Here is a 27,278-nt window from a genome sequence, read left to right on the forward strand (position 1 = left end):
GCCTATTCTGTCCCTCACTCCTTTCTGGGCCTTCTGGTTATTACTGAGTTCTCTCTTTCCTGTGCAGACAGCAGCCCTCGTAGTTCCATTGTCCTGGCAGTGTTGTGAGAAACTGAAGTCCCTCCTGAGATTAAAGTCCCCTGATCTATGCCACAGTGGACCCAGTGACCATTCATAAGTTCCCTCCTTTATAAGCTCCTTGAGGGCAGAATCTGGCCTTCCCTGTGTCCGGCACTAGGAATTTGGGCCAGAGGGATGGCCATGAGGGACTGGGGTTCATTCCTCAGTGAAGCATAAATAAAGAGAATCCCCCCAAATTAAAACACACACACACACACACACAAAACTAATAAAAGGGACTGGGGTGTAGCCCCATGGTAGAGCTCTTGGCCTAACAAGCACAAGGCCCTAGGTTAAATCTCTAGTACTCAAACAAACAAACAAAAAACTGAACAAATAAAAAGAAGGTATGGGGTTGGGGATCAGAAACAGGCTCTAGGCCAATCCTGGGAGGGCCCTAGACTGCTGCTGGCTGGACCCCCTAAGGTCTGTCATGCTGGGATGGGGGAGGGAGAGCAGCCTGGTGGATGTAGCCTGATCTGCCCTTTGCTCCCTGTGCCCACAGATATGCTGCTTCTGTCTATGAACCCCTACGACTACCATTTCTGCAGCCAGGGTGTCATCACCGTGGATAATATGGACGATGGAGAGGAACTCATCGCCACAGACGTATGGGCTGTTGGGCAGGGGAGCTGAGCAGAGTGCCTGTGCTGTGGGGCCTCATGAATGTGTGGGCTGGGTAGGGATCAGGGAGCACTCTAAGCAGGCAGTGCCTGGGGACCCTGGAGGGGCCCCGACTTCTCTGAACCCTCTGTGTTCCCTATACCCTTAGCATGCCATGGACATCCTGGGCTTCAGTGTGGATGAGAAGTGTGCCTGCTACAAGATCGTGGGTGCCCTTCTGCACTTTGGCAACATGAAGTTCAAGCAGAAGCAGCGAGAGGAGCAAGCTGAGGCTGATGGCACTGAGAGTGAGGGGGCCCTGACCCTGGTCTGACCTGGCCTTCACATTGACCCCATTACCATGACCTATGTGATCTTTAGCCCTCACTCTTGTTCACAACCTTTGACCTTAGTCTTATGTGCTCCTGACTCAACTCCAGACCTTTACCCTCCTGAGGCTGACCCTGTGCTGGCCCTGAACTTAACCCTTTCCACCCTTCTCTTAACCCCAGGTTGAGGCAGTAGAGCCAAGTGCCCACATTGTTGTCGTCCTCCTTTCTTATCCAATGCTTGTGCCTTCCCAGGTGCTGATAAGGCTGCTTACCTGATGGGCGTCAGCAGTGGGGACCTCCTCAAGGGCCTTCTGCACCCCCGGGTGCGTGTAGGGAATGAGTATGTGACCAAGGGGCAGAGTGTGGAGCAGGTGAGTGGAGGCCCACCTGGAGACAGCTGGGCAGGATCCCCTCCTTACCGGGTCCCAGCCCAGCCTTCTTCCCTCCAGGTGGTGTTTGCTGTGGGGGCTCTGGCCAAGGCCACTTATGACCGGCTGTTTCGGTGGCTGGTGTCTCGGATCAACCAGACACTGGACACAAAGCTGCCCCGGCAGTTCTTCATTGGGGTCCTGGACATTGCTGGCTTTGAGATCTTTGAGGTGAGAATAGGCCCACACCCCTGGCTTTGTTCTCTCTGAGGCGAGGCACTGTGGTGGGAGGGGGCAGGGCGAGCTTGTGTATGTTCCTCTGTATCCCCTCTGCTGAGGCCGCCTCCCTCTCATAGTTTAACAGCTTTGAGCAGCTGTGCATCAACTTCACCAATGAGAAACTGCAGCAGTTCTTCAACCAGCACATGTTTGTGCTGGAGCAGGAGGAGTACAAGCGTGAGGGCATCGACTGGGTCTTCATTGACTTTGGCCTTGACCTGCAGCCCTGCATTGACCTCATTGAGAAGGTGGGGCCCCAGGCAAGGCCACTGTGAGGAGGGGAGTGTGTGCTTGTTTGTGAGAAAGCCTGTGTAAGTGTGCCTGAGTGGTTTTGCATTGAAGTAAGCATATGCATGTGTGATTGTGACTGTGTACTTAGGTATGAGTGGGAAAGTTTGCGTCGATGTGCTGCATTGGATGTGAATCCGTGTTGGTTTGTGTGAGCAACATGAGTATGAAAGTCTGTTGGCAATGACACCCACCATGGGTGCACATAATTTTGCAGCCAAAATTTCACGGAGTCCTCAGAATTGCCCTGCGCAGGACAGAGTATTTCCATGTTTACTTAATTGTGAAACATTATATATTTCCCCATTGTATCGAATGGAGTAAAATTAAATTTGGAAATAAATATTAGAAATAAAGGGGTAAGAGCTAGGGCTGTAGCTTAGTGGTAGAATACTCGCCTCGCACATGTGAGGCGCTGGGTTTGATCTTCACCACCATATAAAAAAATTAAATAAACAAAATAAAGGTATTGTGTCCATCTACAACTAAAAATATTTTTAAAAAAACAAAATAAATAAAAAGTTAAAAATGTTTCCCTCCAACTTAATACAGCCTGTCTTGGCCCTTGAGTTAATTTCCTCCAAATCCTTTGTCCTGAGTATTTACTTTCTTTATGGATACAAACTCGGTTCATATCTTACTTTTCCTCTGAACATGTATTTTGAATATTGTTGCACAGAATAGGTCCTGGAGCACATGATTCTCATTTAATCCCCAACTGTTGGGCATTTTGGTGATTGATTTCTTTTGTTGTTATATCGGCACTAAAGATAATCATTTTCCCATTTAATAGGTTAATTAAATTTCAGTTTAAGTGAAGTTTAGTGAGGCATAAAGTCCCCACAGATAGTGAGGAAGCCATGTGAACTTGGTGGCCTCTGGTTTTTATTATGTATTTGCATATGAGAATGTGTGAGTCATGGATGTTGAGGAGGTGAGATGCCAGTTTGGGTTTACATACATCATGAGCAAACAAAATTCAGTTGTTGTGAATTGTGCATAAGTGGGTTAGAAGCCAACACTCACACTTTGTTTTTCTCTCTTAGGAGGTGGGGTTCCCAGTAGTGGGTCTGGTCTCTGTGAGGGATGGGGATCTGCGGGGTTGAGGTGGGATCTGAAATGGGTTGGGGCTGAAATGCCTTCCCAGAGGGAGGTGGTCTGGGGAACAAGGGTCCAGCTCAGCCAGGATGGTCTGGAGCTTCAAGTTTGTTCCCTGTCCCCAGCCGCTGGGCATCCTGTCCATCCTGGAGGAGGAGTGCATGTTCCCCAAGGCCTCTGATGCCAGCTTCCGGGCCAAGCTCTATGACAACCATGCAGGGAAATCACCCAATTTCCAGCAGCCTCGGCCTGACAAGAAGCGCAAGTACCAGGCCCACTTTGAGGTGGTCCACTATGCAGGTGTGGTAGGTACCTGTTGGAATCGCAGCCCTCGGCCATGCCCTCCTCAGGGTTCCCTCGCCTTGGCTCAGCACCCGTCTTGCCTCTGCTAGGTGCCTTACAGCATTGTGGGCTGGCTGGAGAAAAACAAGGATCCCTTGAATGAGACTGTGGTCCCCATATTTCAAAAGTCACAGAACAGGCTCTTGGCCACCCTCTATGAGAACTATGCAGGCTCTTGCTCCAGTGAGTACTGAGGGACAAGCTTGCCATTCCCACAGGGGCCCACAGAGTGGCATTCTCTGGAGTGTCTGACTGGGTCCCATGTCTCTCAATAGCTGAGCCCCCTAAGTCTGGGGTGAAAGAGAAGCGCAAGAAGGCAGCATCGTTCCAGACGGTGTCCCAGCTGCACAAGGTGAGGCCCAGAGTGGGCCCTGTGCAAACCCTCACCCTCACCAGCTTCCAGCCCATCCTCTGCTCCCCGCCATGTCCCCTGCGCCCTGGGCGGGTGGCTGTTAAGACTTGCAGTGATGTTTAACTCCTCTCCACGTGAACATCACAGCAAGTCTGTGCTGCTACCTGTCCCCAAGCTGCCTGGGCAGGGCTGGGGGAAAGGGGAGGGAGCCACGGGCCTCTGTGAGGGATGGGGATCTGCGGGGTGGAGGCTTTGGTTGTGATGATGGGAGAGGACCAAGCCATATAGAGCAGGAGTGAAAGAACAAAGGTGCAGGCACATTTAGGTACCTCTGATGTGTTTTTTGGCATGCTGGGGATCGAACCCAGGGCCTCATGCATGCTAGGCAGACGCTCTACTACTGAACTGCATTCCCAGTACCTACATTTAGGACCCCTGCCCAGTCCTCTCCAGCCCCAATCCACTGTGGCATCCAATTCTGGTTCTCTGCCTTCTGTACCTTCTCCCCACTCTCCCCACTCCCAGGAGAACCTCAACAAATTGATGACCAACCTGCGGGCCACACAGCCCCACTTTGTTCGCTGCATTGTCCCCAACGAGAACAAGACCCCAGGTAGTATCCCCAGGGCTGGCTTGGGTATGTGGGGGACACTGGAGAAGGGAAGCCAGTCTTCCCCCCTCACCTTGCAGGGTCTTATAGGCCTCAAACCTTGGGCCTATACTATTCTCTGTGATACCTGAAGTAGATCCCGAGACCTCTGACCTTTCCCTTTTCCCCACCACGTCCAGGGGTCATGGATGCCTTCTTGGTGCTGCACCAGCTACGCTGCAATGGGGTCCTGGAGGGGATCCGCATCTGCCGCCAAGGATTCCCCAACAGGCTGCTCTATGCTGACTTCAGGCAGCGGTGGGTGGCCCCTGGCCCTGCCTGGCTCCTTCTCCAGTCCACCCTTGCTGTCCTCCCCTGATCTCAGCTCCAGGTGGATGCTGTAGGAAAGGCTTACATAGAGCCTAAGGGATAAACGATTGTTCCAGTCCCTGAAGAGGAGGCCGGGGACAGTGAGAGGCTGGGCAGGCCTCCCTGTGGTGGCTCAGACCTGGGAGGGGCCTGGGAAGAGAAGTGAGTTGACTTGGGGTAAATATGGGAGATGGAGCCAACAGGCCTTGACAATGACTAGGATACAGAGTAAGGAAGAAAAAGAAAAGAGTATGGTGCCTCCCAGGTTTGGGGCCTGAGCAATTGGGAAGTTGACGCAAGATGAAAGGCGGAGCATTTTGATTGGGGGGAGTGACAGGGTAATTGTTTGAACTCTGCTTTGAGCATGTCAAGTTGGAAATGTATGCAGCAGAAGAGAAGTCAAGGAGGAAGTTTGCTTTATTCTTCTGGAGCTCAGGAGAGCTGGACTTCATGATGGTTGATGCAGTGAGCACTCAGTCACTGCCATCAGCTCCCTTCCATCTTCCCTCCATAGATTTGATTTTGTTAGACTACAAGTATCTAGAGTTCTTTCCCCTTCTAGAAGTAACTGTGGGCATCCACATAGTCATTTGTAAAGGATATCTAGTCAAACACTGTCCGTGCTGGCGCAGGAGCTCTCACAGTTTGTTTTTCATGTAGCTGCCAGTCTTGAAGATTGTTCCTTATCAGCAGCATAAGTCTGCATCATTTTTTGTTTTGGGCTATATAACATCCCATGGTTTAGTGAACCACGTGCTTTATTTAGTGAGTCCACCAAGTGAAGGGCTACAGCCCACATGGCCCTCTATGCATGTGTATAGGTGTCCATTTAAGAAATGGTTGTGCTGGGAATCCTTGCTTTTTAAAATTTTTTTGGTACCAGGGATTGAACCCAGGGCCATTCAACCACTGAGCCACATCCCCAGCCCTATTTTGTATTTTATTTAGAGACAGGGTCTCACTGAGTTGTTTAGCTCCTTGCCATTGCTGAGGCTGGCTTTGAACTTGCAATCCTCCTGTCTCAGCCTCCCAAGCTGCTGGGATTACAGGCATACACACCACGCCCGGCTCGCAGCCCTGTTTATTTTTTATTTTGTTATGATCTTGTTAAGTTGCATAGAGCCTGACTGAGTTGCTGAAGCTGGCCTCGAACTTGCAATCTTCCTGCCTCAGGCTCTTGAATCACTTGGGTTACAGGTATACACCACCATGCCTAGCCCCTTACTCATTTTGAGAAGAATTTTTTCAGTTTTGTGATGTGGTACAGGATGTCACCTTTTAATTTTTTGGCTTTAGAATAATTATAAAAGTAGCAGATGTCTTTTGTCAAAACTACATCCTCTTAAAGAACTTCCTGAGGGCATTTAAACACACCTTGAGGGTTTCAAACAGAACGTGCTCAGCTCCCCAATGTGGCACTACTTTCCCTGCAGCCTTGTTCAGTGTGCCTCTCTGGAACTTCTGCTTCCACTCCTGAAAGGCCAGGAATGGTTCCCTGCTACCCAGTCTCCTTCTCTGTCTATGGCTTCCCCATTCTCAGTGGCCTGTGTCCCATCCTCTCCTCACCAGCCTTCCCCTGCTTTCCTAGGTACCGCATCCTAAATCCCAGTGCCATCCCAGATGACACCTTCATGGACAGCAGGAAGGCCACAGAGAAGCTGCTGGGCTCACTGGACATTGAACACACCCAGTACCAGTTTGGCCACACCAAGGTCCAGGCACACTGGAATTAGGGTTGACCCTGGGTGTGGGGGTCACACTGGGCAGGAGTCACACCTGGCTGTCCCCTCCACCTCCAGGTGTTCTTCAAGGCTGGGCTTCTAGGTGTCCTAGAGGAGCTCCGTGATCAGCGCCTGGCCAAGGTGCTGACATTGCTACAGGCACGGAGCCGGGGCCGCCTCATGAGACTTGAGTACCAGCGCATGCTGGGAGGCAGGTGGGTATGAGACAAGGGATGGGGACAGGATGGTGGGTGTGATCACTGTCCTTTGGTTCACAAAACCACCAGGCTCTACAGCCCTGTCATGCTGCCTTGTGGTCAAGTTACCCTTCCGATGGCTTGTTGGGGTGAGGATCTGTTCTGTGCCCCCAACCCTCAGCCTCCATTTCCATGCCTCCAGATTTGAGAGCACCTGCCACTCCACTGCATACCACTGGAGTCAGGGCTTGGAGAAGTCAGAATGGCTTTCAGTGTTTTCCAGGCCTCAGGACAGATACCTTATTTGTATTTTCTTGACTAAAGTTTGAGGCAGTCTTAAGAGGTAGGTGCTGTGATTACCTCTACCCCCTCAGCAAAAGAGGCAGATCCAGTAAAGAGCCAGTGAGTGCTGGGCAGTACACCCAGGCGGCAGACCCTACAGCCTGGTGGCTGAGCCCCTCTGCTGCCTTTGAACTCTTGCAGAGGCTGCTCTAGACATGTGGGGCTCATGAGCACCTCCTGGAGGCAGGCCTGAGGGGCCTTGGGCTGCCCCTTCGTCTTTGCCCCTAACGCAGAGGTGTAAGGACCCACTCCACAGGGCCATTAGGAAGACTAGATGTGGTAACACATTCTTAGTGGGATGCTCCAACAACTTCAGTCACACCTTGAAGTGGGCAGTACTGGGCCTGCTTCACAGGGGCTGCCTCTCCCCAGGGATGCCCTGTTCACCATCCAGTGGAACATCCGAGCCTTCAACGCTGTCAAGAATTGGTCATGGATGAAGCTCTTCTTCAAGATGAAGCCACTCTTGCGCTCAGCACAGGCTGAGGAGGAGTTGGCGGCCCTGCGAGCAGAGCTGCGGGGGCTTCGAGGGGCACTCGCTGCTGCTGAGGCTAAGCGCCAGGAGCTGGAAGAGACTCATGTCAGTGTCACCCAGGAGAAGAATGACCTGGCCTTGCAGCTACAGGCAGTGAGTGGTGGTGGGGTGGGGAGAGGATGAGGGAGTCCCTTTATTGACTTGGTGTCTCTTGGCACTTTGAGAACCCCAGGATCCCCTGAAGAAACACCCCCCAAAATCCAAATCCAGGGTGGCCCTGGAATGCTCTGGCTGCTCAGGTCTTAACCTGGGTCTTTCTCCCTACTCTGAAGGTGCCATGTAATAAGGCCCCCCATCGGCAGGCCTTGTCTGTCCCTGTGTCCTAAAGCCCTCACCCCTGAAGCTGCAGAGGAGTGGTCTCCCCAGCTTTCCCTTCCTTGCTGCCCCTGAAATGGAACCTTGCTCCCTTATCTGGCCATAGGCACCTAGGTGGTAGTGACAGGGCCTTAACCAGAGGGTAGGGACCAAGGGTCTGGAAACTCTCCAGGCGCATAGCACAAATTGTCCTTCCTTCAGCACAGAGTTTGAGTATTGCTGCTGCCAGCCCCAGGCTAGCACTGGAGAGCCCCGTGGTCATCAGTAGTGCCGGAGATGGTTATGCAGCCAGGCAGCGAGGAAACAGGGAGAGAACACAGAGCCCCTTCAAGGACAGTCTCCAGGAGCCCTGTGCGGCCATGCAGGGCTCCACATGCCTGACACTTCCCAGCCCACCTCTCGAGGCCTTAGCCCAGCTTGTGGGTGTGGGCAGTGGGCTTTCCTCCTAGAGTGCTTCTTAGGCCTCACTCCATGGGTTGCCCCAGCCTGTGGAATGTCACTTTCTTCATGGTGCCACTTCTGCCCCTCTCCTCACTAGGACCAAGAGCAGGTCAAGGCATTGGTTTTCAGGGCCCAGCTGAGTGTGGATGTCAAACCTCATGGACAAACAAATGGCCTGGCTGGTCCTGCCTCAGCTGGCCCTACGTCAGCTTGGCTTTACTCTGTGTCCCCTCTAGGAGCAGGAGAACCTGGCAGATGCTGAGGAGCGCTGCCACCTGCTGATCAAGTCCAAGGTGCAGCTTGAGGCAAAGGTGAAGGAGCTGAATGAGCGACTGGAGGATGAGGAGGAGGTGAACGCCGACCTGGCGGCTCGCCGGCGCAAGCTGGAGGATGAATGTACAGAGCTCAAGAAGGACATTGATGACCTGGAGCTGACTCTGGCCAAGGCTGAGAAAGAAAAGCAAGCCACTGAGAACAAGGTGTGGGCAGGGTCAGCTGTGGGGAAGGGCCTCAGCCTGGGGACCAGTGGGGACCAGGCAGCCTCAGATCTCCTCCTGACTCTGTTGGTCCTCTATTGTGTAACCTGGGGGCAGGTAACTGCCTCTGTGGGCCTCGTTTCCTCATTGGTCAGATGGTTAACAGAACTTACCTCATTTAGGGTAGCCGAGGGTTCAGCTTGTCAATGGCCTTCATCAAACATACTCCACAGGGCTTCACACACTAGGTACTCTGCAAGTGCTAGTGATTTTCATCCAGCCAGGACCATGAGACCTGGATAGCAGGAGCCCATACCCCCAGTCACACCCCTGACGTGGCTTCTATCACTTATGTGCACAATGGTGGCTCACAGCCTTGGGGTACTGACTTCATTATACAGTGGAGAAAGTGAGGCTGGGGGTGGAGGGTGTGCGTTCAGGTTCTCACAGGTGCTTACAACTAGACCAGGATAGGATCAGGAACAGCTCAAATACCTGTGGACACCACAGTCAGCTGACATGGCCCAGTCTCTTACTCTGGGCTGTGCACTGTGCTCAGGGCTCAGTGATCTTTGCCCATTAATTTCTCCACTCAGCCTGAGGAAGGCTCACAGTGAAGTGACTTGTCTGACCCCTCAGCTGGAAGGGGCAGTTGGTGGGTGGTGGCTGCTGAGACCAGAGTATGGTGAGGGATGTCCCCTTGGTGACCCTGGCCCTGGCACAGGTGAAGAACCTGACAGAGGAGATGGCCACATTGGATGAATCAGTGGCCCGGCTGACCAAGGAGAAGAAGGCATTGCAGGAGGCCCACCAGCAGGCCCTGGGCGACCTACAGGCTGAGGAGGACCGTGTCAGTGCCCTGGCCAAGGCCAAGCTGCGGCTGGAGCAGCAGGTGGAGGATGTGAGTTAGGGCTGCGGCGGGGCCGTGGGGTGGGTGGGCAAGTACTGGCTGGCTTGAGGCTGAGCCCTGCCTGCTCCACAGCTGGAGTGCTCCTTGGAGCAGGAGAAGAAGCTGCGCATGGACACTGAGCGGGCCAAGCGCAAGCTCGAGGGCGACCTGAAGCTGACACAGGAGGCGGTGACAGATACTACGCAGGACAAGCAGCAGCTGGAGGAGAAGCTCAAGAAGTAGGTGTGGGGTGTGACCAGGTTCTTCCCTTCTGGATTCTCTCAGTCCTGTTACTGTGGGGGTTCAGTGAGTGTGGGGGGGTGGGGTTGAGAAATGGGTCACTAGGGCAGAGGTAGTGGCCTGCCCTTCCTGGTTCAGGGATGAGGGCAGTAGGTGCACAGGAATGAGGCCCTTAGAGCTTCAGGGGAGGAGGTTGCTTGGAGGTTGGGGGGCCCCATTCAGGTGGATGACAGGGCCTGAGCTGGCTTATCCCACCTCCTGATCCCAGGAAGGACTCAGAGCTGAGTCAGCTGAACCTGCGGGTGGAAGACGAGCAGCTCCTGGGCACCCAGCTGCAGAAGAAGATCAAGGAGCTGCAGGTGCATGGGGGAGGGTGGGCAGCTAGGCCAGGCCCAGGTCAGAGGCCCACCAAGCTGATGTCGCCACCTACCTACTGACCTAGGCACGGGCGGAGGAGCTGGAGGAAGAGCTGGAGGCTGAACGTGCAGCCAGGGCCCGGGTGGAAAAGCAGCGGGCAGAAGCGGCTCGGGAGCTGGAAGAGCTGAGTGAGCGACTCGAGGAAGCTGGTGGTGCCTCCGCCGGGCAGCGTGAGGGCTGCCGCAAGCGCGAGGCTGAGCTGGGCCGGCTCCGGCGGGAACTGGAGGAAGCGGCACTGAGGCACGAGGCCACAGTGGCAGCCCTGCGGCGCAAGCAGGCAGATGGCGCAGCTGAGCTGGGAGAACAGGTGGACAGCTTGCAGCGGATACGGCAAAAGCTGGAAAAGGAGAAGAGCGAGCTGCGCATGGAGGTGGACGATCTGGGTGCCAGCGTGGAGACTCTGGCCCGAGGCAAGGTATGAACCTTCTTCCTCACTCTGACCTGGGACCCCTGGCCCATCCTGACTCTAAACCAGGTCTGATTCCAGCAGCTCACTCCACCTTCTGACCCCTGGCCACCCCATGCCAATACTGACCCCACAGCAGCCTTCACCCTGAACCTGACCCTGGACCCACTAACATGGCATCCCACCTTTCCCTACCAGACCTGATGTCAAACCCTGGTTCCTCATCCCTATTCTGATGGCACCAGAACATTTTGACCCAGCTTCCAATTCTGACCTCAGACCCTTGACCCAATAGTTGCTGTGACCTCAGCCTTTGATTCCTGAACTCTGAACTGACACTGGTCATGATTCTCCTGTTCTGAACCCAGCACCCAACTTTGACTTGTGAACTTTTGACCTCTGGTGACTGTCCTTGGCTGACACCAGATCTAGTACCCTAACGTCCACCTGACCCATTTGCACTGAGATTGATCCAGCCCTCTCACTCCAAGACCTTAGTTAAGCTATGAGCCTAGCAACAGAACCCCTGACCCTGACGGTGAATCTCTGATCTCCCCTTGAATCCTGGGCCCGTATCTAGCTTTCTAGTTCCTGATGCCAGGTCCCAGTCTCTGACTGGAAGCTCTAGATCCTGCCCTCAGGTGCACAAACTCATCTTGTCCCCTGACTCTGACTTCCAGGCCAGTGCAGAGAAACTGTGCAGGGCCTATGAGGATCAGCTAAGTGAGGCTAAGATCAAGGTGGAGGAGCTGCAGCGGCAACTGGTAGATGTGAACACCCAGCGTGGGCGATTGCAGACTGAGAATGGTGAGGTCAGGGTTCAGCTGGGCCACACTGGGTGGGACCTAGGTACCACCTGACCTGCCTGCTTGCCCCTTTGTCTGTAGGGGAGCTGGGCCGCCTGCTGGAGGAGAAGGAGTCTCTGATCAGCCAGCTGAGCCGTGGGAAGGCCTCAGCTGCCCAGAGCCTGGAGGAACTGCGGAGGCAGCTAGAGGAAGAGAGCAAGGTGAATTGGCACCAGTGATCGTGGAGTGGGCAGGTGGATGCTGAGGCCATCAGCATGGACTGATGCTGAGGCCCCCGATGTCCCTGCAGGCCAAGAGTGCGCTGGCCCATGCTGTGCAGGCTTTGCGACATGACTGTGACCTCCTACGGGAACAGCATGAGGAGGAGGCTGAGGCCCAGGCTGAGATGCAGCGGCTGCTATCCAAGGCCAACGCTGAGGTGGCCCAGTGGAGGAGCAAGTATGAGGCAGATGCCATCCAGAGGACTGAGGAGCTGGAAGAGGCCAAGTGAGCATCTGGTGGCTAGGCCATCACCACATTTATGCCTGTGCCTTGAGGCCAGCAGGGGGTAAGGGGAGATACTAGGGCCCTTCTTCTGCTGGCCTCCCCCCCTCCATAGTCCACACCCTGTCTGGTCCATGGTCCAGAAAGAAGCTGGCCCTGCGGCTACAGGAGGCAGAAGAGGGTGTAGAGGCTGCAAATGCCAAGTGTTCATCACTGGAGAAGGCCAAGCTGCGACTGCAGACCGAGTCAGAGGATGTGACCCTGGAGCTGGAGCGGGCAACCTCAGCAGCTGCTGCCCTGGACAAGAAGCAGCGGCACTTGGAGAGGGCCCTGGAGGAGCGGCGGCGACAGGAGGAGGAGATGCAGCGGGAGCTGGAGGCGGCACAGAGGGAGGCCCGTGGCCTAGGCACAGAGCTCTTTCGGCTACGCCATAGCCACGAGGAGGCCCTTGAGGCTCTGGAGACACTCAAGAGGGAGAACAAGAACCTACAGGGTAGGACGTGGAGTTGGAAGCATCTTAGGGTTACACTGGAAATTAGGAGCGTAGAAAGTGACCTGGGTTGGGGTGCGAGCCCAGGGGTGCTCCTCAGCACCCTCTCCATTCTGCAGAGGAGATCAGTGACCTCACAGACCAGGTCAGCCTCAACGGGAAGAGCATCCAGGAACTAGAAAAAGCCAAGAAGGCATTGGAAGGGGAGAAGAGTGAGCTGCAGGCAGCACTGGAGGAGGCTGAGGTCAGGACTGGCTACAGGGGTGGGTGGATGCTGACCTATGTCTCCCTGCTTCCTGAACACTCACTCCTGGCCCCAACCCCATACTGCCTACTCTGCATTCCCAGGGGGCCTTGGAACTGGAGGAGACTAAGACACTGCGGATCCAGCTGGAGCTGTCCCAGGTCAAGGCAGAAGTGGACAGAAAGCTGGCAGAAAAGGATGAGGAGTGCACTAACCTGAGGTCTGGTACCCCTCCTCCCAGCCTCCTGAGAGCAGAGCAATGGTAGAAAGCAGTGTTGCTATGCCCGTGGCAGCATATGGCACAGGCATCTAGTCTGTCTCTGCATCATGGCTTTCTCAGGTTGGGGTTGTTCTCGCCATTCCAGAGGTTAAATCTCCATGAGGCTGAAGACTGTCCCAAGATCACACAGTGGGGTAGAGCCAGAATCCAGTCCATGTCTGTCTCAGGGCCTCACTTCTGTCTGTGAGCCTGCTTTGTTGGACAACAGGCAGCCACAAGGGGTTTTACTACTGGGAGGGACAACTGTTATCCAACCGGGTTCATATCTCCAGCAATCCTTAGGCATTTGTGAGAGCATGCTCCGCACCTGCCTCTCCATGAGCCGAGCCTGCCCTTCCGCCTGCCCTCCCACAGGCGCAACCATCAGCGTGCAGTGGAGTCCCTGCAGGCCTCCCTGGATGCAGAGACGCGGGCCCGGAATGAGGCGCTACGGCTTAAGAAGAAGATGGAGGGTGACCTCAATGACCTGGAGCTGCAGCTGGGCCATGTCACCCGCCAGGCCATGGAGGCACAGGCAGCCACGCGACTGCTGCAGGCCCAACTCAAGGAGGAACAAGCAGGGCGTGATGAGGAGCAGCGGCTGGCTGCTGAGCTCCGTGAGCAGGCGCAGGCCCTGGAGCGCCGCACAGCATTGTTGGCTGCAGAGCTGGAGGAGCTGCGGGCTGCCCTGGAACAGGGCGAGCGCAGCCGGAGGCTGGCAGAGCAGGAACTATTGGAGGCCACTGAGCGCCTCAACCTCCTCCATTCACAGGTGGGGTCTGGACAAGGATGTCCACAGGGACTGGGGAGGGGTCAGAGGCCTGTTGGCCAGCTGAGACTCTGCTTCCCCTTAGAACACGGGGCTTCTGAACCAGAAAAAGAAGCTAGAGGTGGACTTGGCCCAGCTGAGCGGGGAGGTAGAGGAGGCTGCCCAGGAACGGCGGGAGGCTGAGGAGAAGGCCAAAAAGGCCATTACTGATGTGAGACTGGGCCAGGGCTGTGTTGGGGCAGGGGGGGAGCAGAGGCCAAAGGATCTTCCCTGGGCTGGTCACTTCCTGACCATGCCACCTCCTCCCTCATAGGCGGCCATGATGGCTGAGGAGCTGAAGAAGGAGCAGGACACAAGTGCACACCTGGAACGGATGAAGAAGACTCTGGAACAGACGGTGCGGGAGCTGCAGGCACGCCTTGAGGAGGCGGAACAGGCCGCCCTCAGGGGTGGGAAGAAGCAGGTGCAGAAGCTGGAGGCCAAGGTGTGTGCAGCCCCACTGTCCTTCCCCAGTAGGGTGGGTGGGCAGGCAGCTGAGAACTGCCCGCAGGTCCACCCACTGGCTGTCTCTGCAGGTGCGGGAGCTGGAGGCCGAGCTTGATGCAGAGCAGAAGAAGCATGCTGAGGCCCTCAAGGGTGTGCGCAAACATGAGCGCCGGGTCAAGGAACTTGTATACCAGGTGGGTGAAGGGGTCCATCCTGTGGGGTGGCCATGGAGCTGGCCCAATCGAGGCAAACCGAGTCTCCTTTGCCTGCCCAGGCCGAGGAGGACAGGAAGAACCTGGCTCGCATGCAGGACCTGGTAGACAAGCTGCAGAGCAAAGTCAAGAGCTACAAGCGCCAGTTTGAGGAGGCGGTAAGCACACCGGGGTCTTGTCAGATGCTGAGGGTAACCCAATTTCAACTATGCCCCAGGGCCTGTGGTCAGGTGAGGCATCAGCAGGCTTTCCCATTCTCTGAGCTTAATGACCACCCTGCCCCCTGCAGGAAGAGAATTTCCTGAAAGTTCCAGAAGGGACTAGACCAAGCTGTCGCTAGCCTTGTGTGCTTTCCCCTGGCTAGGCTTGGGGGCTGCCTCTCTTGGGCAGTTTGGCACTCTGGCACCTCCTGATGTAGTCTCTCTGTCTTTTTTCCTGATGTGGGTCCTGGTGCTGGGGGAGGCTGGTGGTAGGTAGAGTAGAAGAATAGGAGAAGCCCGTTCCTTCTGGGGATGGGGTGGGGACCAGAATGACCATTTGTTACTATCAAAGGAGAACCAAGGCCCTGTGTATACCCCCAGGAGCAGCAGGCTAGCACCAACCTGGCTAAGTATCGCAAGGCCCAGCACGAGTTGGATGATGCGGAGGAGCGGGCTGACATGGCAGAGACCCAGGCCAATAAGCTGCGGGCGCGGACCAGGGATGCCCTGGGCCCCAAGGTGAGGGCCTCAAGGGGCACCGCCTTCCATGTGGGGTGCATGGGTTGGGGTAGCAGGTGGTGCAGCTCACTCATCCTCCCTCACCTCTTAGCACAAGGAGTGAGAGCCTGAGTCTCGAGCCCCTGGGCTATGAAGAAGGATATCTATTGTCCCGTGGTTTCTTCACCCCTTTGGCTGTCACTCCAACCTCCCCAAGCCCTGGATCACCCTAAATAAAGGCCACATCTGCAGCAATAGCTGTTATTCTCATTTCTCGGGTTCAGTGGAAGCGAACACAGTCCCATGGACAAAGTCAGGTCCACATCAGTCATTTAAAATAAAGTTCTTTAATAGTCTCCATTTACTTGGTTTATTTGCTGTTAATAAATTGGCAACACAGGAGGGGCCAAGGGTGAGTTCCCAGCCAAGCTCCTGTGTCTGGGCTCAGGCAGGAGATGCTGCTCTGGGGCAGGGCAGGGCAGGCACAGCCACCCTGTGCCCCAAGGGATAGAGAGAAAAGGCCCCCCAACTTCTGGAGGAACCCCCTGGGATGGACACAGCGGTCAATGAGCAAACAGAACCAGAGGAATTGAAGGAAGACGAGGGAAGGACAGATGGGTAGGCCTGAGGGAAGGCAGCATTCTCTGGTACCCCCAACCCTGTCCAGGAGCCTCTGCCTGAGGACCAGGGGAGGCTTGGCTCATACACGGGGGAACCCCATCTCCTCCCTAACCCAGGACTGGCAGCCGAGAGACCTGGCAGGAGCTCAGAGCTCTTTTTGTAAGTTTCCTTCCTCTGGGAAGGCCAAGAGTCCCAGGGTTATGAGGGAAGGGTGGGCATGGTGCCCCTGTCCTCATCTGTGAACTGTGAGGGAACTGAGGCTCCCCAATGACTGAGGCCCTCAGACCCAGAGGCCCAGGGCTTCCAGGATGCTTCCTCCCACTGAGCCTGTGCCTAAAGACCTGGGGCAGGCAGAGAGCGGCAGGGAGGCAGGGGAGGGTCAAGGAACAGGCAGGGTGTGTGGCACACATAGCCACCCTCACCCATACTGATCCTGGCCCAGCAGCCTCCCGAGGCCTGGCCAAAGGTCACTCCTCAGTGAAGTCCCTGTCTATGTCCATGTAGGGCTCTTCAATGTAGCTGACAAGGGCAGAAGGTGACTGACGGTCTGGGTTCAACAGGATAGACACTGTCTCCTTCCAGTATGAGAAGCTGATGCAGGAACTCTGGGCAAAAAGAGAGGGGTTGTGGGGAGCTCCTGTAGGACACAGGCCAACTCCAGCACCCCACAGGGAGGGCCTTGGTAAGGGGACAAAAAGCCTGCCCCACATCCTGGCCAGGAACTGTGCCCTGGATGCCCCTCACAGGCCCTGGGTCTGCATGCCCACCACCCACACACTCGGAGGTGGAACACTCACATTTTCCAGGCAGGTGCTATCCTTGTCCTTGTGCAGGTAATGCTGCTGCCAAAAGCGCAGCAGGTTGTGGAAGTTGTTCAGCAGGAAGCCGGGATACTTCTTGCTGTGCTCCATGCGTTGCAACAACCGTAGGTATAAGGGCAGCCGCTCTTTCCGCCGGGCCAGCATCAGGATCACCAGGCTGGTGTTGAGGCAGCTGACGTTCTCCTGCAAAGCCAAAGGCAGCTGAGCTGGGTGCATGCCAGCAGTCCCAGCGCCCTCTGGTGAACCTGCAGAGCCATGGGTCTCCCCCTTGGAGAGCCGCCCCTTCCCAAGCATGTTCCTATTCCCCATGCCCACCCTTATGGCAGCAACATCTATGCTCATCTAGATCTCAGCTTGAACATCACCTCTTCTGGAAACTTTAATCACCTGGCAGGGATGGGTCTGCATACTAGGTGCAAATGTCTCACTTTAGAACCTACATTACACACTTAGACTGTGTGCCCAGCTTCCCTGCATTTGTTAGATGACAGAACAAAAGAACCGCCTCTGACAGGTACTTGTATAGCCCACATTTTGGAAAACAGGTGTGAAGCTTGGAGAAGGGAAAGCCACATTACACTGAGGGAGTTGAGGGCAATCTGGTCCAATTCCACAGCTGGCATAGCTAGAGGGGTGTAGATGTGGGATGCTGGGGAAGAGCACTGGAATGGGAGTCAACAGAACATTGTGCCAGTCTTGACTGTGCCCTGCAAGTCAACTGATCTCAGGCCCTTTTTGTAAACTGGGGCACTGGGCAAAGCCCTGGGAAGAGATGCACTTCTAGAGTGAGGGTGGGAGAAGCAAATATGCTGCACTCCAAGAAGAGGGAAATGGGTTCTAGTCTCCTTCTCTGATTGCCCATCTGTGGGGCCTCTCACCTGGGTCAGCGTCTGCACGTGGATGATGTTGATGAGGCGGAAGAGAAAGGACATCTGGGTGGGTACCTGGGATATATAGGCAAGCAGGCGGCACTCGGACAGGACCTCAGCCACTGTGGAGGGAGGCACAGGTGTAGCAGCAGGCTCAGGTCCAGTGGCCAGGCCACCTATGCCTCTGCTTGAGCTCCTGTTGGGTCCTGGCACTGCAACCAGTAGCCTCTCACCAGAATAGCTACAAGAAAAGCTGCTGGAGCAGCTGTTCTACCACCTGGCTAAACTAAGCCTGTGTTCTCAGAACCCCATCTGGTCCTTCAGAACGACGCTCAGAAGTAGCCCTGCTCCCCAGCCTGTGGCACCTCTCCACAAGACAGTGTGCATCCACAGGAAAGTAGAACCATGGTCTACTTAAAAAAAAAAAAAAAAAGAAGAAAAAAGAAAACCAGTGAAGGAAAGTTGAGATCATTTCAAAGCTCCTAACTTGACTGGCTTCCCATATAGCTCTCACATGTCCCTGACCACTGTCAAGGTCACAGTACACATGAGCACTGAGCAAATAGCAACCCACACTATGGGGTGAGGGGTACAATGGTTGACTGTACCAAAGTCCATGTAGCCATTCCCCTAAAACAGATCCTTCAGGGGCAGAAATAGGAGGCAAATGGCTAAATTACCAAATGACCAGGATGTTGTTTTGTTTTTTGGGTGATACTGAGGGTTGAACCTAGGACCTCTTATTTGTTAGGCAAGTGCTCGACCACTGAGCTACACCCCTATCCCTTTTTATTTTGAGACAGGGTTTTGCTAAGTTGCGCAGGCTGGCCTTGAATTTGTGATCCTTTGCCTCAGTATCCTACGTAGCTGAGATTACAGGTGTGCACCACTACCCCCAGCACCAGAATGCTTCTTGCTATCAATGATAGTGACTATGACAAGGGACAACTGTCTTTTTTTTGGAGGATATGCTCACAAATTTCTCAGAATCTGCTGGACACCACAAACTCTCCTAGGAAAAGCACATGTATGCACATAATCATAAACATGTGCATGGTGCACACAATTCTAGGTGAGACCCACCCCAGCTACATCTCACCCCACCACTCCACACACACAATCAGGGAGACAATGAAAAGGGGTCCCACTCACCCCATCCCAGAAGATAAAGGTGGGTTTTCTTTTTTTTTTTTATATTTTGCTGGCAATAATGGCTTTTCTCCTGTATCAAAGTGTTGTACATGCTCATCAAATGAAACACCCAACAGTGAAAAGTCAAAGCAGCTGAGCCAATCAGTCAAGCACTTTATGTCTGGGGCAACTGCTTCAATCATCCCATCACCTGGCTGGAGGCCAGGTGACTAGCCCCAGTGCAGTCACACTGCACCCATTTGCTTTGGAACCCTGGCTTTTCCTCACCTTTCATGTCCACCTGGTTTTCAAATCGGTCCAGTGACAGAGTGACACAGCGTACTAACATGTTGGAGTCTACCAGGGAACTGTTGATCTGCTTCAGGAACACCTGGAACTAGAGCGGAGATGGCACTCAGGAGAGGCAGTGGTTGCTGGCCAAGCTGGTTGTGGCCCAGGGTGAGCAGTCACCACCACAGACATCAGCAATCCTCTCTCCCAGCCCTGCTGCTTTTTAGACAGGCAACCTGAGTGACTTGCTCTCCCCACCTGCTGCTAAGATTCTGGGACACTTCCCAGTGATTCTGCACTGAGGGTGCTGGCTCCTCTCAATTCTACTTCAACTAGTCTCAGCTGGGTTTGTCACGCTCCAGAGAGCCTAACACTCCAGGCCCAGTATTCTGTGCTGGGCCTCCCACTGCAGCACCCACACCTCACACCATGTCTGGGGGCCACCCAGCACCCTGGCTCCTCCAGGCCATACCTCCAGAAGGCCTCGCTTCAGCAGGAACATCTGGTCTGCATAGGAGGTGGTCCCTCGGAGGAAATTCTCCACAGCTCGTGCTTGCCAAAACCTGTGACCCATTCTCACCCCCCAACCCCAAAGCAGCAGTGGATTTTATCCCTGTGTTCCAAGGTCTTGGACACAGTAAGTACTAGTGAACATTTGCTGAAGACTCCCATTGAATCCCAACACTCTCCATCTAAAAACCCACACCTGGAGACTGGTGGATCAGGGATCCAAGATAACTTGGGGTAACACAGCCAACTCCATAGAACAGAGGAGTCTCACCTTTGCATCAGTGTTGATGTATTTATTGAATCTCTTGAATGCATCTACATTGAACTTCATCAGCTCCCCCAGGAGGTCAAAGTAGCTCTGGAGCACATCCCTCGATTTGCACTCACTGTCCACAATGCAGTACAGGATGTGCTGGGGTGAGGAGGGGACACAGTGAAGGTGTGGATAGGGCTGCCCCACACTAGTCTCCCGCTGGGGCCTGGCATGGCAGTTCTACAGGATGTATGGCCCTGTGTAGATTCTCTCTGAGGATGCTGGTGGTTCCAAGGACAGGACCAGGCTGACACACCTCACCAGGAGGGGGCTAGTTGGGCATGTGGCACTTGCTTGCTCACAGCTAAAGCCTCTGACCTGCCCTGTAGTCACCAACATAGCCAGAGCTCTCCAGCTCCTGGGCAGCAGAGTTGTCTCCAGATCTAACACTGGCCATTGCCCTAACACTGAGGCCAGAGTTTAAGGGCACAGAGCATGTTTTGACTCCATGGATTGTCTTTGTGTTTATAAATGAAACTATTTAAAATTTATACCAAAATCAATGAATTTTTATCAAAAACATAAAGCCAACTCTTTGATAAAGTTTTCTATGACAAACTTAATATTTTCTTGAAGTTATGATTTGGGTCAATATAACTTCTTTTCCATATGGATTTTATAATTCATAGTTTCTTGTCCATATCAATTTTTAAAGACCAATTATAACTGGCCATTAACTCAATGAAGAAAAATTAACTTTTAGTCAAAATCAAAATATCCTCAGGGTCAAAAGGCTTTGCTGATTAACTCTAGACTCTTACCCTCCTGCACAGTCACACCCCAAGTACTGGCATCAACACTGAAGCACCCATGGGGAAACCACCAACAGAAACCCAGGGCAAACAGTGGGGCGATCTACACTGGCATTTTAAAATGCTGAGATTTGGTCTGCCCTGATGAACTGTTTAGGGCTCAGGACAGAAGAGCAATATGTGGGGCTGGGGGCCACCCAGCACCCTGGCTCCTCCAGGCCATACCTCCAGAAGGCCTCGCTTCAGCAGGAACATCTGGTCTGCATAGGAGGTGGTCCCTCGGAGGAAACTCTCCACAGCTCGTGCTTGCCAAAACCTGCGACCCAAATGTTGACCCAGATCCAGGTAGCTAAGGCTGCCCTCTCCTGGCCCCAGATCAGTTCTCCCAGGGTTTGGGAGATGTTTACTGACTTCTTATTTATTTAACAGACATTTACTGAATATCTACCAGAGCCTCACCCTAGGCTCTGGGGATACAGCAGTGACCAAGGGAATCCTTATTCTCATAGAGTTGACAGCTCAATGAGAAACAGTCTTCTATATGGGTCTGTCTGGAAGAAGTTGTATCACAGAGAAAGTAGTATCAAGGAACAAAGAGCCAGCTGTTCCAGCAAGTCCCATGTGAAAACACTCTAGGCTCTGCCCTTTCAGAATGGGAGGACATCAGAACTAGGGGCCAAGAATGGGTGTGGAAAGCACAAGAGTATGTGCAGACAGGCCACTGAGCCTGGTCTAGAGGACAGATGGCAGATGTTAACCAAGTGGCCCAGAGGGCTCAGCTGGGATTCAAGATAGGAAGTCTGGATAAGGAAGATTGGGTGACAGGGTCCCCCTTGTGGTGGAGCCTACTGACAGTTTCACACCCAGACCTACTAGAATTCCTCCTGCATACATCTTTCAAGACTCCTCTCGGAGGGGTCTGGGAATTCTGAGCAGGCATGTCTGTGCCCACCCTTGCCAGCACCCAGCAGGGGAAGGGCTTTTTTTTTTTTTTTTGCTCCCACAGCTCCTGGCTCCATTCCTTTCCATGCTGCATGGAAATGAGTTTCTTTTCATGCCTGTTCCCCACAACCCCAGGGAATGCCACATTAGCAGGGTCTGTGTCCTATTTCTTTCCCTCTTTCCAGCATCAGCACAGAAGAGGTGCTTGGCAAATAAATGCTCAGTCAGTTCTTTGCAGGCCCTGCAGGAGGGCAGTACTGACCTGCTGAGTCACATAAGGCCAGATGGCAGTCAAGCCACCTTCCCCCCAACAGTGATCACATTTTAAACGTGAATACTGGGGACTAAAGGTGGCGTTTCTAACCATTTGGGAAACACTTGTCTCTTGGGCCCCTTAGGAGTGACAGGTACCTATCCTCAGGCTCACCTGAAAGAGGACTCGGCTGGCTCCTTCTTCATGACCTGCAGCAGACGAGTTAACAAGCCCCTCTTCCCATCACACACCAGACTCCTGAAATAAAATAGCAGTGGTGGCAGATGTGAGAGGTTAACAAGGTCCTTGGGGCTGGGTCACTCCACTGGTTTAGATGAGTGGGGGAAAAAAAAAAGGGATGTTTCCAAGTTTGCAGGGTGCTCTCCTGCTCTACCTGGGTCTGGAGGCCTCAGAGACTCCTGTGATAATCAGCTCAACAGCCAAGGGCATTTCCACTGCACCTCAGGCTAGCTTGCCCTTCCAAGACCTGCTGGTGAGAAGCCTGAGGCACATCCAGAACCAGATGGGGCTAAGAACTGCTAGAGGCAGGGTCTTTTACATCACAAGTGGGTCTGAGGCCATGACAGAACCTGCCAGATAGAGCAAAGTCCATGCCAACAGGGTGGGGCCTAGGTCCTCTCTGCCCCAGGTTCAGTTCTATCTGGGCTGTGGATAAGTACCCATGCCTTCAGGCTTGGCTTCTGATATATGAAGGAAAGGTGGTAGGTGAGGAAATGACTCTAGTCATTGTCGGGGGAAAAGATGGCCAAGTTGGCAAGGGTCTGGACCCTTCAACTCCCTCTTCAAATAAATTTATCCCTATAGACATCAGGGTAGGGCCCCAAGTCCAACCTGAACTGAATGAGTTCTGCCCTTCGATCCCTTCACTACAAGACTGGGAAGTCATGGCTCCATCTACTAAAAAAGGTCCACCCTATTCTGGCTCCTATGACTCTTATTACCCAGCTCCCAAAGACAGGCAAACAAAGTATAAAAGGATGTAACTCTTGGGGCTGAGGATGTGGCTAAAGCGGTAGCGCGCTCGCCTGGCATGCGTGTGGCCCAGGTTCGATCGTCAGCACCACATACAAATAAAGATGTTGTGTCCACCGAAAACTAAAAAATAAATATTAAAATTCTCTCTCTCTCTCTTAAAAAAAAAAAAAAGGATTTAACTCTTGCAGGGGCTGGAGGGGGGCTTCTGTTTGCCCTGCTTGGCCAGCTGCCATTAGGCAGGAAAGGTCCACATCAGCTTGAGTGCACACATGCATGTGATAAGAGGAGGGCAGAACACAGATGCCCTTTGGCAGGTGACTTCTTAGAGCCTTTGTCCCACATTTGTAAAGAGGAGGTGATGAGGGCACTCTCTTCTAGGGCTGATGTGAAGATACAGAAAATGCAGGAAGCCTGAGGAAGTGCCAGGCACAAAGTAACTCTTGGAACATTTCCATGTGGATTTTACAATTCATGAGTTCTTGTCCGTATCTCGCTGAACAAGACAGGGTGAGTGGGCACACCTGTGAGCCGAGGCACACTGGCAGCCAGCCGGAGGAATGTGGCTAAAGCCGTAGTCGCCTACACTCACCTGTCGGTGTTGAGGACGGCTTCCACTTCGGGGATGTTGGCCTTGAGGGAGATAGCACTGAGTTCATTCAGCTCCTGGTTGTTGAGTAGCAGGTATTTATTCCTTAAACAAAAGGGTTTCAGGGGTGAAGGATAGAAGCTGGGGCTGCCCATCAGCACTGTGCCAGTGCAGAAAGCCTCTTGCCCACTTCCTGTAGGGAGAGGGAAGCTGAGAACCCACCAGGTGCCTCCCATACGGGACCTTCACCCCTGAGTGGCATTCTGAAGGAGGGTATTTCAGCCCCACCTGTCTGCCACAACACTATTGAGGCCCCTTCCCTTAGGAGCTCTTGGCTTTCTTGTTGCCCACTGAACCTTTCTATTTGATTTCTCGAGACCACTGCACCTAGCAGTTATACCTGCTGCAGCATTCCCAGAGGCCAATCAAGAAAAGGCCTGGCCAGTGGTCACACACCTCCCTCTCCTTCTCATCCAGCCTGTCCTCACCCAAGGCCAGTACACAGTGCTAGCTTCCTAATCAGTCCTGCAGGAATCAAGTTTTCACACAGCTCCCACAGAAGCCTTCAGAAAAGACTCTGACCCTAGCGCTGATTTAACACTCCCTGTCTTCCCACTGCTTTAACACACATAGTATCCAGGGCCATGAATGTGCCCCACAGGCCCTGTGCAGCCCAGTCACTGACCACCTCCATGATTGCATGTATGCAGAGCCTCCCCTATCTGGTTACCCTGATTTTCCTAGCCATGCCACACTTCCTCCAGCAGGGCTTCTGCATGGGGAGGGCACCTGGCCCAACCATGCACCCTCCTGTGCTCTGTCTTCATGCCATTTACTATTGACCTTGCAGGCCTCAGCTGACAAGTTATTTCTGCAGGGAAGAATTCCCAAGCACTGGCTGGCCAGACAGGACTCCTTCCTGCCAACAATCCCCTCCAGACTCATGCTCCTTCCCTCCCAAATAAAATGTCCACTGGTCACCATACATCCATTCACTAGTGATGTTCTCTGATTAATGTCCAACCCCTTCCCAACCTATATTCTTCATGACAGGTGCCATGGCTGTTTTCATTCATCACACTGATCCCTGCACACAAGTGCTGATTTAAGAGTCTGATGAAAACTAGGAACTCACTTTCCTCAAACCAAACTAAACCCAAACCATACACTTTTGTAACCCATCAGTGCCTTCAGTCAAAGCAGCTCTCCCAGGGGATGCTCACACATGATGAGAGGGAAGTTGTAAAGTAAAGGCCCATGGGTCACATTTGTCCTTTGGCAAATGTTACTTATACAATGTTCTAAAAGAATTTAAACCAAAATTTAAAAATGAGAATTTGATCCCTAGCTTGGAAACAAACAAACAAAATACCAGGGCCTTTTACATAAATCTTTGTTTGTTTGTTTTTTGTTCCAGGGATTGACTTCAGGGGCATTCTACCACTGAAATACATCCCCATCCCTTTTTACTATTTATTTTTAAAATTATTTATTTATTTTGATGGTGCTAGAGATTGAACCCAGAGAGTCACACATGGTAGGCAAGAACCCTACCACTGAGCTACACCTCTGGCCCCTCTTTTTACTTTTTATTTTGAGACAGGGTCTTGCTAAGTGGTTGAGGCTGGACTCAAACTTGTGAACCTCCTCCCTCAGGCTCCCAAGTCATGGGATAACAGATTTGCACAACTGTGCTCAGTTTTCACATAAATCTTAACCTTTGGCTTTCCTTGAGGGGAAAACCCAAAGGCAGCAACAGTGTTCTCTGTATATGCACAGCTGCTGGGGCTGAATGGCAGCCTGTCATTCTAGTTCACCAAGTTCGCCATCCTAATGCTAACTAAGGTCAAGAGTTAACTGCTATTCCTTCCTCCTTTTCACTGTTTTCCTTGTAGCAGAAAATAATTTTCCTGTACATTTCCCATCAAAGGTTGAAAAATAGAAAATGAGAGGGCAGAATATATATCAAGAAAAATGGGGGTCTGGGCAGTAGTTCAATGGTAGAAGCTTGCCTAGCGCATGCAAACAAACAAAATACCAGGACCTTTTACATAAAAGCCCTGGGTTTGATCTTCAGCACCATATAAAAAGAAAGAAAGAAAGAAAAAAAAATCTTAAAAAAAAAAAGAAAGAAAAATGGGGAAAGTACAAGGTGAAAAATCCCCTTGTGTCCAATCTGCCAGCTTTGCCTGAGTTTTCAAGAGAACACATCAGTGGAAAGATGTGTTGTTTCCAAGGGTAGAAAGGGGCCAGTAATTTCTGTCTCTAGAGTGGCTGAAGGAAAACTCTGCACCTGGTGAGACAAACAGCAACTCATACTGCAGGGTCAAAGATGTGCACTTGGTAATATGGAGGTAACAGTGGGCTCCCACCATCTCCCATGTCCTCCTCCTGAGCAGAGAGTCATCCATTGGTCACCATAGGAGAAAGAGAGAAGCCTTTGGGAGACAGCTGACGATTCTCTGTGCAAGGACACATATATGTACTTACTCATGGTGTGTGTACTTACTCATGGTGGTCGCTGAAACTCTGGAGAAGCCTCAAAAACTGGATCTTCAAGGTTATGTCCTAAAATAGATGTTTAAACCACAGTCATATTGTTTTAAAATAAGACAGGGCAATATCAGTCACTGTGGACCATGCCAGTGGTCCTAGATACTTGGGAGACTAATGCAGAAGGATCACTTGAGGAGGATGTGCTGGGAGTGATATTGGCCAAATTGTATTACTATATTGTATATTGTGTGAATGTATAAATAAGTAACAACAAATTCCATCAGTATGTACAACTATAATGCACCAATTAAAAAAATGTGGAGGATGAGGTTAGGAGGAAGATCACTTGAACCCGAGAGTTTGAGACTAGTGTAGACAAAAATATAAAGACCCCTTATTAAAAACAAAGCAAAACACTCTGGTGAGACTCTGGGCATGCCACTCTGCTCTGAGCTTCTGTCCTCATCCACAATGAGAACTTTTCTTCATTAGAAAATCATCTAATCAGATCTCTACATCTAACCAATGACAAATTTAACTAATATGGACCCTTCCAGCTAAAAACATCTCACATATTTTTTAAAAATCACCAAAATACTTTTAAATGTGAGGTTAAGTTCATAAGCTAAAGGGAAAACTGTAGGAATGGGACATGAAGACAGGCTTGAGGCCAAGCAGAACGCCCTGGTACTGATGCTTGGGAAGCTGAGGGCTATGTGCAGAGATGGGGGCCTACTTACACCAGAGCTCAGTTTCTAAGGCCCTGAAGTGATCAGACAGAGCCTCAGGCTTGGATCTATGGGCCAGAGAGCTGGCAAGAGTTTGGTTCTCTACCTAGGTGCAGCTGAAGGTTAGAGACTCCCAGGAGAAGTGGAAACCTGGGCTCATACTAACACTGCCAAGAATCAAATGTGAAATCTGGCCGTAGGACAGATGCACCCCCAAAGTACCTGGCAGAAGAAAGCAAAGGAGCCCTATAGAAATACTTCCAGGGCTAACGCTACACAGGTACCAGGGAAAGCAAGCCCCACTCAAGGCAGCCTCTCCACAAACATCAAGCAAAGCTCCACCCTGAGGGTCTGGAGTCCCAAATATAAGCATCATTACTTCATGAGCAATTAAAAGAGACTAAGAAGGTAAGTTACAAATAATAAAGGGAAAACATGCAAGAAAAACACAAGACAGACAATATTTACACGAACAAAGACCAAGCAGTTTTTGAAAAAGAGACAAAATAAATGCAAAACATATTCACAAGAAGTTTAAACACTCAAATGGATGGACTGAAAGGCAAATCTGACAAGGCCAAAGAGAGAAATGGTAAAGGAAGTTGCACGGAGAAAAGTCCCAGAATGAAGAGGTCAGGGGGTTCTTGGCACTGGGCCTTGAAGGCTGCACAACATTTCACAGTTCCAGAGCACCTTCCCTCCCCCCATGCTGTCAGATGGGCCTCAGACCAGAGGTCAGCAGGTATGGGAGTATGATCCTCCTTTGGTAAGAAAACAGAGATTTAGTGACTCATTCAAGCTCT

The 27,278-nt window shown here is 52.4% G+C and overlaps 2 protein-coding genes across 10 annotated transcripts in view; one reads left to right on the plus strand and one right to left on the minus strand.

Moving 5' to 3' along the window:
* Myh7b (myosin heavy chain 7B) overlaps nucleotides 1-15,510 on the plus strand; it is a 46,573-nt gene extending 31,063 nt beyond the window's left edge. For all 8 annotated transcript variants that reach the window (XM_071608872.1, XM_071608873.1, XM_071608871.1 and 5 more), the window contains 31 exons: nucleotides 626-729; nucleotides 893-1,031; nucleotides 1,308-1,426; nucleotides 1,505-1,654; nucleotides 1,780-1,950; nucleotides 3,214-3,393; nucleotides 3,481-3,613; nucleotides 3,706-3,782; nucleotides 4,308-4,395; nucleotides 4,572-4,689; nucleotides 6,329-6,452; nucleotides 6,540-6,676; nucleotides 7,373-7,628; nucleotides 8,528-8,770; nucleotides 9,492-9,668; nucleotides 9,750-9,895; nucleotides 10,165-10,255; nucleotides 10,339-10,728; nucleotides 11,400-11,526; nucleotides 11,607-11,725; nucleotides 11,815-12,011; nucleotides 12,152-12,501; nucleotides 12,618-12,742; nucleotides 12,847-12,962; nucleotides 13,377-13,773; nucleotides 13,856-13,981; nucleotides 14,084-14,254; nucleotides 14,346-14,450; nucleotides 14,531-14,626; nucleotides 15,050-15,187; nucleotides 15,279-15,510. In XM_071608872.1, coding sequence (XP_071464973.1) covers nucleotides 626-729; nucleotides 893-1,031; nucleotides 1,308-1,426; nucleotides 1,505-1,654; nucleotides 1,780-1,950; nucleotides 3,214-3,393; nucleotides 3,481-3,613; nucleotides 3,706-3,782; nucleotides 4,308-4,395; nucleotides 4,572-4,689; nucleotides 6,329-6,452; nucleotides 6,540-6,676; nucleotides 7,373-7,628; nucleotides 8,528-8,770; nucleotides 9,492-9,668; nucleotides 9,750-9,895; nucleotides 10,165-10,255; nucleotides 10,339-10,728; nucleotides 11,400-11,526; nucleotides 11,607-11,725; nucleotides 11,815-12,011; nucleotides 12,152-12,501; nucleotides 12,618-12,742; nucleotides 12,847-12,962; nucleotides 13,377-13,773; nucleotides 13,856-13,981; nucleotides 14,084-14,254; nucleotides 14,346-14,450; nucleotides 14,531-14,626; nucleotides 15,050-15,187; nucleotides 15,279-15,290 — 4,922 coding nt within the window. In that variant the 3' untranslated portion in view covers nucleotides 15,291-15,510. The remainder of the gene's footprint in view (nucleotides 1-625; nucleotides 730-892; nucleotides 1,032-1,307; nucleotides 1,427-1,504; nucleotides 1,655-1,779; nucleotides 1,951-3,213; nucleotides 3,394-3,480; nucleotides 3,614-3,705; nucleotides 3,783-4,307; nucleotides 4,396-4,571; nucleotides 4,690-6,328; nucleotides 6,453-6,539; nucleotides 6,677-7,372; nucleotides 7,629-8,527; nucleotides 8,771-9,491; nucleotides 9,669-9,749; nucleotides 9,896-10,164; nucleotides 10,256-10,338; nucleotides 10,729-11,399; nucleotides 11,527-11,606; nucleotides 11,726-11,814; nucleotides 12,012-12,151; nucleotides 12,502-12,617; nucleotides 12,743-12,846; nucleotides 12,963-13,376; nucleotides 13,774-13,855; nucleotides 13,982-14,083; nucleotides 14,255-14,345; nucleotides 14,451-14,530; nucleotides 14,627-15,049; nucleotides 15,188-15,278) is intronic.
* Trpc4ap (transient receptor potential cation channel subfamily C member 4 associated protein) overlaps nucleotides 15,498-27,278 on the minus strand; it is a 79,983-nt gene continuing 68,202 nt past the window's right edge. For both annotated transcript variants that reach the window (XM_027945090.2, XM_027945089.2), the window contains exons 11-19: nucleotides 25,761-25,819; nucleotides 23,255-23,356; nucleotides 21,844-21,927; nucleotides 20,700-20,790; nucleotides 19,681-19,821; nucleotides 18,897-19,005; nucleotides 17,487-17,599; nucleotides 16,585-16,791; nucleotides 15,498-16,392 (exon numbers count right to left, since the gene is read on the minus strand). In XM_027945090.2, coding sequence (XP_027800891.1) covers nucleotides 16,255-16,392; nucleotides 16,585-16,791; nucleotides 17,487-17,599; nucleotides 18,897-19,005; nucleotides 19,681-19,821; nucleotides 20,700-20,790; nucleotides 21,844-21,927; nucleotides 23,255-23,356; nucleotides 25,761-25,819 — 1,044 coding nt within the window. In that variant the 3' untranslated portion in view covers nucleotides 15,498-16,254. The remainder of the gene's footprint in view (nucleotides 16,393-16,584; nucleotides 16,792-17,486; nucleotides 17,600-18,896; nucleotides 19,006-19,680; nucleotides 19,822-20,699; nucleotides 20,791-21,843; nucleotides 21,928-23,254; nucleotides 23,357-25,760; nucleotides 25,820-27,278) is intronic.

Source organism: Marmota flaviventris, chromosome 2, assembly GCF_047511675.1.
Source record: "Marmota flaviventris isolate mMarFla1 chromosome 2, mMarFla1.hap1, whole genome shotgun sequence".
Lineage (NCBI taxonomy): Eukaryota > Metazoa > Chordata > Mammalia > Rodentia > Sciuridae > Marmota > Marmota flaviventris.